The sequence below is a fragment of the Rhinoderma darwinii genome, chromosome 2 (assembly GCF_050947455.1).
Source record: "Rhinoderma darwinii isolate aRhiDar2 chromosome 2, aRhiDar2.hap1, whole genome shotgun sequence".
In the NCBI taxonomy this organism is placed as follows: Eukaryota; Metazoa; Chordata; class Amphibia; order Anura; family Rhinodermatidae; genus Rhinoderma; species Rhinoderma darwinii.
Window position 1 is genome coordinate 222,495,554 of NC_134688.1, and position 13,784 is coordinate 222,509,337.

The 13,784-nt window shown below is 41.8% G+C and overlaps 1 protein-coding gene across 1 annotated transcript in view; it reads left to right on the top strand.

The window, feature by feature from the left end:
• The window catches only part of LOC142741794 (uncharacterized), a 659,023-nt gene that overhangs the window by 418,001 nt on the left and 227,238 nt on the right, over nt 1–13,784 (top strand). The window contains exon 80 of the mRNA XM_075851126.1: nt 9,377–9,506. Within this exon, the coding sequence (XP_075707241.1) occupies nt 9,377–9,506 (130 nt within the window). The remainder of the gene's footprint in view (nt 1–9,376; nt 9,507–13,784) is intronic.

Sequence of the window (13,784 nt, forward strand, 5' to 3'; positions counted from 1 at the left end):
AGGACTACATGGCCACACAATGTTGCTTACATATCATGAGAGAATTGCAGCTACACTGCAACTTCAGTGTTTCCAATAGGAAAAAAGTCACAAGCAAGCTTGCGATAAACACAAATTAATTTACAACTTTAATTTTTTAAGCGGCAATGTTTTACCTCTATTTTACCACATTTTAGGTGTAACTTTCGGTCACCCTGTAACCCTAGTCAATGATAACTTCTACTTGTGTTAGAAACAGAAGTCTTAACCTATGAGAGAAACACTGCACACAGAAGTGGGACACCTTTTATAGGAGTACTATTAAGTTTGAATTTTTATCTGGATGTACGCTTTAAACTAGCATTGGCAATCAATATAAAGAAGTGGTCTTATCCTACAATACTACTTATGAATCAATTTCTCTAGCAGAAAACTGATTTGGAGGACAATATACATGCAGCTCTAAGCTGTAAGGGCTCATGCACACATCTGTGTTCTTTAATACGGCATGGATTTGCAAAACACGGACCGCACCTGGATAGCTTCCGTGTGCTGTCCATATTTTTAATGGACCAATGAATAGAATGGCCGAGACTAATCCGCAAAAACTGGCAGGAATATAATCTGTTCTACAATTTGAGGAACGGACACACGGATCGTCAAGAAAAAAACGGATGTGTGCATGGCTGCATAGAAATGAATGGGTCTGTGTGCTATCTGTTAAAAAAGGATAACACGCTGAAGAATTTCACTGAAGTGTGCATGAGCCCTAAGATTTTAATTTGTATTCTGTTCTTATCTCTGAACCTGCAGTTTCCCTGGAAGTGAAATAACAATATGTCTTGTGAAAATGATTAACTGTATCTCTGGATTATTTATTCAATAGACAATAAGGCTATTTGTTTATAGTTGAGCAAACACAATACAGTCTTTTTTTTTTCTCTTCGATTTACATCATCAATGATTTATGGGCTTTCTGTATTTGCGGTTTTAATTACCATATGAATATAAAATGACACTAGGTAATTAGCTGTACTATAATTGTAAGCAGGGAAACATTCATCTAAAGCACTACATAAGTTTCCAGTGGGTGTCTGCACGCAACGACTTTTTGTAACACATAAGAAGATGACAGCCTTTATTAAATGAGGACAACACCGTGACTTAGGCTTTGTTCACATCTGCGCCAGTGTCCCGTTCCAACGTTCCGTCTGAGGTTTCCGTCAGAACGGGACCCTGACTGACACAAACGAAAACCAAAGGTTTCCGTTTCCATCACCATTGATTTCAATGGTGGCGGATCCGGTGACAATGGTTTCCGTTTGTCTCCGTTGTGCAAGGGTTCCGTCGTTGTCTCTGTTGTGCAAGTGTTTAGTCGACTACACTATTGATTCCGTCAAAATGACGGAACCCTTGCACAACGGAGACAAACGTAAACCATTGGCACCGGATCCACCGGATTCCATCACCATTGATTTCAATGGTGATGGAAACGGAAACCTTAGGTTTCTATTTGTGTTAGTCAGGGTCCCGTTCCGACGGAGAGCTCAGACGGAACGTCGGAACGGGACCCTGGCGCAGATGTGAACGAAGCCTAAGTCACACCTGCCTTTTCACTGCTTTTTTTTTAACGTTTTCCTGCCAGTAAGGTGTAATTTTCTCTACATTTTATATAGTGTATTTAATACAACCTTTTTTGTTTAATTTGCTTTTAAAGATGTGAATGGTTACTTTGACTTACTACAATAAATGACATACATTAACCACCCTTTCTAATCACATATTTGTGATGTTTGTTCCCCTTTCCTGGTAAAAGAGGAGGCAATTTAGACCCTTGGGCTGCTTTTCTTTCCACCATGTCAGAATAATTTGAGGCCAGTGTCATGATGCGGGGTGTGGACCCACTGGGCCGTACCGCGTAGCGGGATGGCAGCTGGCCAAACAGGTATAGCACAGAGTCTATAGTCCAGAAAGGGTACCTGTGGCAACTCAGACAGTAGCAAGGCAGGCTCGGCTGGGACCAGGCAGCAGGTAGACTTCAGGCGTGGAGTAGCAGAACACGACAACAGCTTCAGCACGTCACTAGACCAGGAAAGCACGGGATACAGGATACAGGAACAGAGAACACTTGGGAACTGGAAGACACTAGGAGCCTATTAGCAAGACAAACTTTGGGTAACAAACAACGCTTAGGCGTTTTTATAGTCCGGTAGCATTCTGGGCTTGATTGCAGACTTCCTGCAATTATGCAGACCGTGCACGCGCGGGTGCGGGCGCCCTCCGGAGACAGTCTCGATACCAGGAAGTGAGTGCCGGCACTGCAGGGAACACACATGTCCATGGCCATGGCCGTCGAGGGGTAAGTCAGAACGATGGGCCATGGCCATAGACGTTACAGCCAGGATCACACACACAGTTTTGATGCCGTTTGTGTGTCAGTTTTTGGCTCAGGTTTTTTAGCCAAACACAGGAGTGGACACAAAATAAAAGGGATACATCAATCTTTTCTTTATACCGTTAGTTCCTTTTGGATCCACGTCTGCTTTGGCTCAGAAAACTGAGCCAAAAACTACTACAAAATCTGCATCAAAACTGTGTGTGTGATCCTGGCGTAAAGGGTATGTGCAACTTAGGAAATCGTATTCAAACCTATGTGCATCAGATTGATGTTACTGCTACTCCATGGTTACATAGTGGGAGAACAGACAGACACACAAGCTAGACATTAGAACATTGAGTGGAGACAGAGAGAGAGAGAGAGGGAGAGGATGCTTCACAGAGAACACTAACTGAGCTCTGAACTTTCCGCTTCACAAGCAGGAATGTCAGAGAATTCAGATGAACTCAGTTGAAAATAAGTAACACAGATATTAGACAATAACACAGTGCAGCGTAAACCAGGAACACATCTAAGAATTATTTTTCCATGATAAATGTACATACGCTCTTTAAAGTAAATGTGTCATGTATTTAATTTTAGCGTCATCAATTATATTTAGGTAAATATATGATAAATAATACGTTTGGTCCTTTTTTTATGTTGTAGCTATTTATTTTTTATTTGTTAGACCCTCTCTGGAGTGGACATATTGAAGATCCACACTTCCGTTCTATACTACCTATGTAGTCAGTAAATTAGCACTTTATGGCAGCTGAAATTAATGGGAGTCAATTAACAGAGAAATGTCATAGATTTTTACAGTCTCAAGGAAGAGATAGCGTACAGCTCCTCCTGCAGAAACCATGGAAGATGCATACAGAGCCTTATCTGCGTATAGTCCCACCCTCTAATGATAATGAAATGATTCTCCTAATTCTGTGCCTGTATATATGGCAAAGCTGACAAGTGATCTATCGAGAACAGGAAATATCAACTTATTCTTACTGCTCTAGTGGCCTGTGTGAAATCTCTAATATGTTAAGATTTTTTTTATGTGGATGGTCACATAAAAAGTAGAAAAAAAACACCACCAAAAATTTGTATAACATATGTATAAAATAAAAATCTGATTTAAATAATGTAATTTTTCTCACAATACATTCACTTTAAGCATTTAAAGTGTTACATACATAATTACATAGTTAGCTCGGAGCAGAATGAAAATGTCCATGGTCAGGAGTATGTCTATAGTTAAAAGTGCATTTGTCAAGGTTTTAATAAAAAAAGGACAATCATTTTAAGACTACATGCACACGTTGTGGAATTTGATGCTGAAAATCTGCAGCAAAACCGCAGATAAACACAAGTAAAAATGAGATCTTATTTGCTTTACTGGGACGGTATTACACTGCAGATTTTATCGCTGGAAAATCCACGCTGCAAATCTGCACGTAATACGCATTGGGTGCATGTGGCCTTAGGCAGTTCTAAGTCGACACCTATCAAGCATAGCCATTGGCTCTATTCCACTGAATTCTCCCACAATTCACATACATTTTACCTGTTTTCTAAGCCATGTTAATATGTCTGTTAAAAAGCAGGCTCAGAATGAAGAAGTGAAAAGTGGAAAGAGAAGCATATTTTGTAATATCAAGCATGATCATATGTATTAGTGTGGAGGATTTAGGAGGTGAGTGAGTCGTAAGAGAGGTAAGGGTGAACCTAGCCCCTTTGCTGCCTGAGGCGAACTATAGAAAGGCGCCCCCCCCCACAAATCTATCCAAGTAACCACAGCCGGACGTTCTGACTTTCTGCTGAGTTCAGCGGCCCAGCGCGGATGGCATGATGCAGTGACGTAATCGCGCTAGGCCGCTAACGTCAATAGCGTGCTCTTGGGCTGTTGTAGACCGCAGGCCTAAACCAGGCTGTGGTCTACGAGAGAAAACGGTGGGGCAGGGAGCCAACGGCTCAGGGCTGTCTGGCACATTTTAGCCTGGAGGCAAGCACACAGCACTTTCCCAAGAGTAGCGGCCCATTTTGGGGGCATTGTGCAATTGCTGAGTTCGTCCTCCCTAACACCACCACTATAGAACTACATGTCAATGGAAAAATCTTCCACCAGAGGAAAAAATGTTTCCCAATGGTGGAGTAAAAGAAAGCTTCACACGAGCCTGGGACATGGTACTCTGCCATGTGGAAAATGTTTTCCCTCTGGCGAAAGACTTTTCAGTTGACTGGTAGCGGAGTCTGAATTATTTATTTTTTTTACCTCTAGATTCTAGTGCATTGCAGGGGAGAAGGAAAGTGTATATTTTTTTATTTTTCATACTTTTTTTTTTTCCCAGTTGGTTCCAATGGACCGTTTGGACTACGCCGTAGATTTATTTGACTACTTTGATGATCTATGTTTTTGTTTTTTTAAATAATATGGTGAAAGCGTGTTGTGTGAGGGAGTTTTTATTTCAATTAAAAAATGTTTCTTATGTCCATGTGTTTTTTTAATACATTATTACCGCCAGTGTAATGGACGCTATCTGATTGACAGCATCCATTACTAAGGCTGGGGCTTACTGTTAACCAGTAAAAAGGCAAGCAACCAACCTCCCATTATTACCCTGGTACCCAACGCCGCCAGGGGTACCGGGAAGAACCGGGTACAATCCAATACCTGAACATATGAAGCGACGGCCGGGCACCGTCATCCCTTCAGATGGTTGGGTCCTGGATCGTACCTGGCTCTTCCTGGTACCCCTGATAGCAGTGGGTACTGGGGTAATAATGGGAGGTTGGTGCTAGCCTTTTTACTTGTTAACACTAAGCCCCAGCCTTAGTAATGGATGCTGTCAGACAGCGGCTATTACAAAGACGGTAATAAAGTATAAAAAAAAAAGACATACTATTTTTTTAATTGAAATAAAAACTCCCTCACATAACCCTCTGACCATTTTATTTAAAAAAATGTAGATCATCAAATTAATCCAACGAATCTACGACGTTGTCCAAATGGTCCAGCGGAACCTGCAAAACAAAACATAACCAGTATGAAAAATAATAATACTTCTACTCACCTACTGCAGTCTTCTGTCTCCTGCAATAGAAACCAGAGGTCAATGAACTGTAGTGCCTATTGTGGCACACAGGAACTAGAGAAACGGCAGAAATATTAATAGTTATTTAATTCTGACGCATCTGGGAGGTCCCGTGCACCAGAAAATGCTAATGCAGGGACTCCTAAAGTGACAGAAAAGTCAGTGTATTAGCTACGTGAACGGGGTTACTAGCAGTCACAGTGAAGTGTTAGGTAAGAGTGCGGGGCAGGAGGAGGCGGCAATTCAAATGAATTGACGGGCGGTCCTTCATTTACAGCAGGCAGGGCCTGGCAATTCATTTCAATTGACAGACAACTCCTGCGATGACAGTTCAAAGCTAAAATGGCTCCAGTAGGAGATAGGAAAGTAGGGATGGAAGCCGACCCTATTCCCTGGGTGCGCCATATAGCACTTGTGTATGTGTCAATCAGAAACACGTACACAGGTGCTAATAAAGATGGCTGCCCCATCTTTATTAGTACAAATATATGAATAAATACAGTTACATTAGGGAACATTAAAATAGTTAGAAAAAATAGGCTCATAACTTAAAACACAAAAAAAAATACAAAAAAACTTTCCTTAAAGAGGCTCTGTCACCAGATTTTGCAACCCCTATCTGCTATTGCAGCAGATAGGCGCTGCAATGTAGATTACAGTAACGTTTTTATTTTTAAAAAACGAGCATTTTTGGCCAAGTTATGACCATTTTTGTAGTTATGCAAATGAGGCTTGCAAAAGTCCAAGTGGGTGTGTTTAAAAGTAAAAGTCCAAGTGGGCGTGTATTATGTGCGTACATCGGGGCGTTTTTAATACTTTCACTAGCTGGGCGCTCTGAAGAGAAGTAACATCCTCTTCTCTTCAGAACGCCCAGCTTCTGACAGTGCAGATCTGTGACGTCACTCACAGGTCCTGCATCGTGACGGCCACATCGGCACCAGAGGCTACAGTTAATTCTGCAGCAGCGTTTGCAGGTAAGTCGATCTTACCTGCAAACGCTGATGCTGCTGCAGAATCAGCTGTAGCCTCTGGTGCCGATGTGGCCGTCACGATGCAGGACCTGTGAGTGACGTCACAGATCTGCACTGTCAGAAGCTGGGCGTTCTGAAGAGAAGAGGATGTTACTTCTCTTCAGAGCGCCCAGCTAGTAAAAGTATTAAGAACGCCCCGATGTACGCACATAATACACGCCCACTTGGACTTTTACTTTTAAACACACCCACTTGGACTTTTGCAAGCCTCATTTGCATAACTACAAAAATGGTCATAACTTGGCCAAAAATGCTAGTTTTTTAAAAATAAAAACGTTACTGTAATCTACATTGCAGCGCCTATCTGCTGCAATAGCAGATAGGGGTTGCAAAATCTGGTGACAGAGCCTCTTTAAGGGTATGTTCACACAGAGTTTTTTGCAGGCAGAAAATTCTACCTCAAAATTCAGTTTGGAATTTTGAGGCAGATTTTGATCTGCCTGCACGCCGTTTGCCGCACTTTTTGCTCGTGCCCATTGAGAGCAACAGGCAAAAACGCAGCGAAATACACTTTCTCTGCCCCCCATTGATATCAATGGGAGGAAAGCGACGTAAACGCCCAAAGATAGGGCATGCCGCTGCTTTTTCCCGCAAGATGTTTTTCCGCTCGCGGGAAAAAAAATGCCTACGCCTCCCATTGAAATAAATTTCGACCGTTTTTTGGCGCGTTTTTCGACGCGGTTTCCACGTCAAAGAAACTCTTTGTGGACTGACCCTTAAAGTGTAATTAAACTTTAAATAAAACCTTTGACATGTCATAATAATATTGAGAAGTTCAGAAGTTTTGATCATTGGGGCTCTGAGCACTTAGCACTCCCCGATCGCTAAAACGAAACAGCAAAAGTGCTCAGGTGAGCGTTGTGCCGCTTCGTTTCTTATTGGCTTTCGTGTGTGTGTGCGTATATATATATATATATATATATATATATATATATATATATATATAGCGCACACAACACATACATACATACATACATGCGTTACACACACACGCACACACACACACACACACACACACACGCGCACTATGGCCTCATGCACACGACCGGACTGGTTAGTTGTGCATTGGTGTGTCATTAGGATTCACGGATACACAACAATTCACCATTATTGGCAAATCCGGACCGTAAAATTACTTGTCTTGAGTTTTTGCGGTCCGGATTTGCAGCCCCCATACGGATCAGTGTAAACCACGGTCGTGTGCATAGGGCCGTAGAAATGAATGGATCCGCAATTTATCCGCAAATATGCGGATAAATTACAGCTGAGAAAAAAAGGTCATGTGCATTTGGCCATACTGTAGGTACGTACGTACGTACGTACGTACGTACGTACGTACGTACGTACGCACGTACGTACACACTCTGATACATACACAAATATATATATATATATACATACACACACACACACACACACACACACACACACACACTAGACACTCCTAGACACACACACTAGACACACATGCAGTACATACATTACACATACAGTACGCGCTACACATACAGGACAGACATTACATCCTCACATATATATATATATACACACATACATTACACATACAGTACACACTACACATACACATTACTCTTACCTTTTGTGCAGGCTGCTGGATCTTCTCTCAATGTGCAGGGAGACGCCAGAGAAAATCAGGAAGAGGTGGTGAGTCCATGGCAGGATTTCCCCTCAGCCTCTCCATGCCGGCAGTAGTGCAGTGCAGACACGTGCTGCTCGCTGCCATCTCCCTCCCTACACTGAGCAGGATCATATTACAATAGGGACAGGAGAGTGGAGAGCAGCGGGGGAAGTCAGGGGGGGTTATTAAGGTGGCACAGGAGGGATGTTCTCTTAAAGAGGCAGCACATCTTGCAGCTGCTAATAAGTGGTGGAAACGTCAGCCAGCAGCTCTGTAATGCCGCCCCCTGCTGAGACCCCGCAGTGTGCCGCCTGAAGCCAGAGGCTCAACTCACCTCATGGTAGGTGCGGCCCTGAAGAGAGGCAATGAATTGCCATTGTGATTTCCTTTGACTTCAAGGTACTTCTCAAGCGCATAGTTTAGGTGACCTGTGACTGAGAAATTAAGCCCCATGAGTACTTCTATGGCTGACAATGGCAGATGACAGATAAGGCACGAGAAGTCTATGAAATACTGTAGCACCATAAAGTTCTTAGTCATCTTTTATAAGCATTTTATTTGTTGCTATGTTTCTGACTTGTGGATAGCTTTTCAGAAGACTGTTGTGTAGGAAATTTTAATAGACGTGAATAGAACTAATAACTGGATACGTAAAATATTGAAATTTACTGATATGGAGAGAGTAAAGGCCATTTTACACAGACCAATGATCAGGCAAACACTCGTTCATCGGCTGATCTGCTCATTTATGCAGCATTAAATATTATCTTTGTCGACCGCACATTTCCCTGTGTACACAGGGAGAAGTGCTGCCGACATAGGGGCGAATGATCGTAAGGATTCCTCGTCCCCACACATTACTGATCATAGCTCCTTTTGAAAGGAGCAAACGGGCGTCAATCAACAAGCTGTCTCATTGATCGGTGTTCGTCTTCACAGCCCATATCAGGCTGTGTAATAGTACCTTTAGAGTTTTAAGATTACTTTTCAAGTTTCAGTGATTAGAAGTGCATAATATATGAATATATGCAACAACCAAAAAAGCTTAAAATCAACATGTGTCTCGCTTGTATATACTTTACAGCAATATATCTTGAGCAATTTTGACATGACTCCCACTCTGTAGGAAAAGAAAAGCTACTCTTGAAAACCGAGTTTTTTAAGAATAAATATTTGGGATATTATTATTATTATTATGTACATTCCTTTAATTGCATTACTAATTATGATAAGAGTAAACTTTCTCTGTTTCTTACAGATGATGTGCCAATATTCCCTGACAAACTTCCCATTGACCCTATGGACCCACATAACTTCAGCTTGTCTCCATATGACATAAGTAAAATAATGGATTTGTTAACCAAGGCAGTGTACCAAGCCATGATTCAGTGAGTATAATTAGATAGAGTAGGAAATATCCTAAAATATTTAGATATCAACGAGGTAAAAACACTATGGGGAGGCCATTGTAATTTTTTATGCCACATTCTAGTATGGTTTATATATTAATCTTGAGTGGTAATATGTAATATGAAATAGCATTGTGACCAGTACAAAAATGTTTCACCTTTACATTCAATGAGGTTGTATATGTATAAAATAAATACAAATTACAGTGTATACAATACCGCAGAATAAATCTGCACAAAATTGAGGGCATGCTGCAGCTGCATGCCACAGGTTAATTTCTTTTTTTTTTTTATTTTTTTATTTTTTTTATTCAATACAATATAAAATTCCATACAAGTAAGGAATAAAGAAAATACAATTATGCACATTTTTACATTTTCCCCCTACTCCCACCCCCCACCCTCTCAAGACCGATCTTGGTAAAAGAAAACAAAAAACAAAAACAAAAATTCTTACCTCTCCCCCCAATAGGTTTTACAGTGTTTGCCTTGATTATAGATTTTCTCATATTTCATTATAATTTTCACATTATTTACCCAAGCATTAAACTCCGGTGGGGAGCTAGATATCCACTTTCTAACTATTAGTAATTTTGCAATAAATAATAGTTTTATTAATCCACATTTTTTTTCCTTAGAAATTTTTAATTTGGAATCATCACCCAGCAATACCAGTTGAGGTTGAAACACTATATCTGGATCTATTTTTTCCAAAATGTTTTTAAAAATTCTATCCCAGTAATCAGCAATCTTAATACAATTCCATAACATGTGCAAGTAGTTTGCTTCCGCTGCACCACAGGTTCATTTCTAGTCCGTAACCTGTGCATTACCTCTATGCTGGATACCTAAGTTCCTGTTAGGCCTTATTCACACGAACGTGTCCATTTTGCACGCGTAAAAAAACAAAGCGTTTTTCTTGCTTTGCAGTACCGTGTGACATCCGTGTACGGTGCGCATCTGCGTTTTTTACGCACGTATGTCATCCGTATGCCACTTGTTTTTTACGTCAGCAAAAAAAACTGAAGGCGGTGTTTTTCTTTTTATGATAATTTCTTTAGCAACTACTGCGTGAATCACGGACAGCACATGGATGACGTGATTTTCACGCACCCATTGACTTTAATGGGTGCGTGATGTGCAAAAACCACACAAGAATAGGACCCGCAGTGAGTTTCACGCAGCGGACACACGCTGCGTGAAAAACACTGAATGTCTGAATGGCCCCATTGAATTGCATAGGTCCATGTGACGTCCGTTGTTTTAATGCACGCAACACGGACATGATATACGCTCATGTGAATAAGGCCTTATTAAAGGGGTTGCCCAACTCCCCCAAAAAATATGTAAAACAAACTTACTATTGTACTTTAATTTTTAAAGCTTCATGAATTACCTGGTTTTATTCCCTGTTGCATGGTCGTGGAAGTTCTATTGTAAGCTGTGATGTGTTGTCACAGCCACAGGGGGCAGGGAGCTTCCCCCCTCCCTGTGTGTCGGTGACGTGTATGAAGGGGTTGGCTATGTGGCCAGTTTGTTAGCTAGGCCAGTTAAATCAGGTGACCTATGAAGCTTTGAAAATTAAAATAAATTAGTAAGTTTCCTTATTTTACATTTGCACACCACGGAACATATTTTTGTGGCGTCGGACAACCCCTTTAAAAGAATATTTTTAAAACATATTTGTTTCTTTAGTAAAAGGTTAGTGTTTTTGGGGTGACTGTAGACAAAACAGGGAATTGGGCATAAATACTCCAGAATTCACAAATTACTATCTATGTTAAAGCTTATTCAGACGAGCGATGTTCACGTCCATGTGCTTTGCGAGTGTATAACTGACAGCACACAGACTGAACACTGACCTTTTAAACTCATTGGGCTCATTCACATGTCTGATTTTGCAGCATGCATTAGTTTGGTCCGATTCTCGCGTTAGACTCAGTAAAAAAATCGGACAGCACACTGACTCTATTCGAGTGCGGTGTATTTTTCACTGGTGGGTTGCTAGGAGATTCTGAAAAAAAAGCGGTCAGTTTTTCTTTCACAGATATGAAAAACTTATGATTACTAATGCTGCAAGGACATTAATAACTGACACACGGAATGCACTCTGACATAATACTAATTGAACTCTATAGAATCGTTTGTTTTCCCATGATAAAACACTAAGGGCGGATTTACACGAGCGTGTGCGTTTTGCGCACGCAAAAAATTCAGCGTTTTACGTGCGCAAAAGGCACTTGACAGCTCCGTGTGTCATGTTCATATGGATGCGCGGCTGCGTGCTTTTCGCGCAGCCGCCATCATTATGACACTCCGTTTGGATGTTTGTAAACAGAAAAGCACGTGGTGCTTTTCGGTTTACATTCATTCTTTTACTGCTGTTGTGCGAATAACGCGCGTCCCAGGGAAGTGCTTCCGTGTGGTGCGCGTGATTTTCACGCACCCATTGACTTCAATGGGTGCGTGATGCGGGCCCGGACGTAACTCCCGTTCGTGTAAATCCGCCCTAACGCTCATCTGAATACAGTCTTAGGGCGGATTTACACGAACGTGCTATACGTCCGTGCAACCCGCGTGGTTTTCACGCGGGTCGCACGGACCTATGCAAGTCTATGGGGCAGTGCAGACTGTCCGTGAGTTTTGCGCAGCGTGAGTCCGCTGCGTAAAACTCACGACATGTTCTATATTTCGGCGTTTTTCGCGCTTCCGTGGGACGCGCGTTATTCGCGCAACAGCAGTAAAAGAATGAATGTAAACAGAAAAGCACCACGTGCTTTTCTGTTTACAAACATCCAAACGGAGTGTCATAATGATAGCGGCTGTGCGAAAAGCACGCAGCCGCGCATCCATATGAACAGGACACACGGAGCTGTCACGCTGCTGCCACGCGTGCAAAACGCACACGGTCGTGTAAATCCGCCCTTATTTACAGTCTTAGGCCTCATGCACACGACCGTATTTTTGTCCACCCGTAAATACTGCCATAAATACGGGTCCTTGGTCACACGTATTCGACCCGTATTGCACCAGTATTTACGGACCTGTGCCCGTAAATACGGGTCTGGTGTCACCCATATTCCACCCGTATTTACGGGCACGTTTTCGCTGCAAAATTACACGGCAGTAATTGGCAACCCTTCTCTCAATCAGTGCAGGATAGAGAGAAGGGACAACCCTTTCCGTAGAAAAAGTAAAAGAAGTTCTTACTTACCCGGCCGTTGTCTTGGTGACGCGTCCCTCTCTTGACATCCAGTCTGACCTCCCTGGATGACGCGGCAGTCCATGTGACCACTGCAGCCTGTGATTGGCCTGTGATTGGCTGCAGCGGTCACATGGGCTGAAACGTCATCCCAGGAGGCCGGACTGGAGTAAGAAGCAGGGAGTTCTGGGTAAGTAAGAATGTCTTTTTTTTTTTACAGGTTGATCTATATTGTTATCGGTAGTTTCTGTCCAGGGTGCTGAAACAGTTACTGCCGATCGTTTAACTCTTTCAGCACCCTGGACAGTGACTATTTACTGTCGTCGCCTAGCAACGCTCCCGTAATTACGGGTGCACACACGTAGTCACCCGTAATTACAGGAGCCCCATAGACTTCTATGGGCCTGCCCGTGCCGTAATTACGGCCTGAAATAGGACATGTTCTATATTTTTCAATGGCACAGGCACCTTCCCGTAAGCATTCGGGGAGGTACCCGTGGCCAATAGAAGTCCATGGGCCCGTAAAAATGTGCCGTAATTACGGCCCGTAATTACGGGTGTTTTTACGGTCGTGTGCATGGGGCCTAACTTTACATCTCCAAAACCTAGGAGGTAAGGACTTGCTAGTATGTCTTGCTGGAACAGTAGAGATAATAATACTTGTATTCTTTGTGTGTCTAATTACACGGCATTAAATCACTATTCTAGTAGTCCAGTGTGTTAAGTCTAGTTAATGTGGTTTTCTAACATTCAGTTGAAGTACACCTTATATTTTTGTAAAATCCAAACATACATTATACTTATAGCACACGTAAGACTTAAATTAGATTCATTTTTCATACACTCATTTATATAGCACTCAAGAGGGGAATAATCATTTTTATATGAACTTCATTTCCAAAACTGGATTTTAGTATTAGAGTAAATATTAAAGACAGATAGTAAAAAATCTATTAATCCACAACTGAAAAATATCAAATTTAAATATTGGAACATATATTTTAATAATAAATCTTCATATTAATGTGATTATTTCTTAGTCATTGACTCTCCAC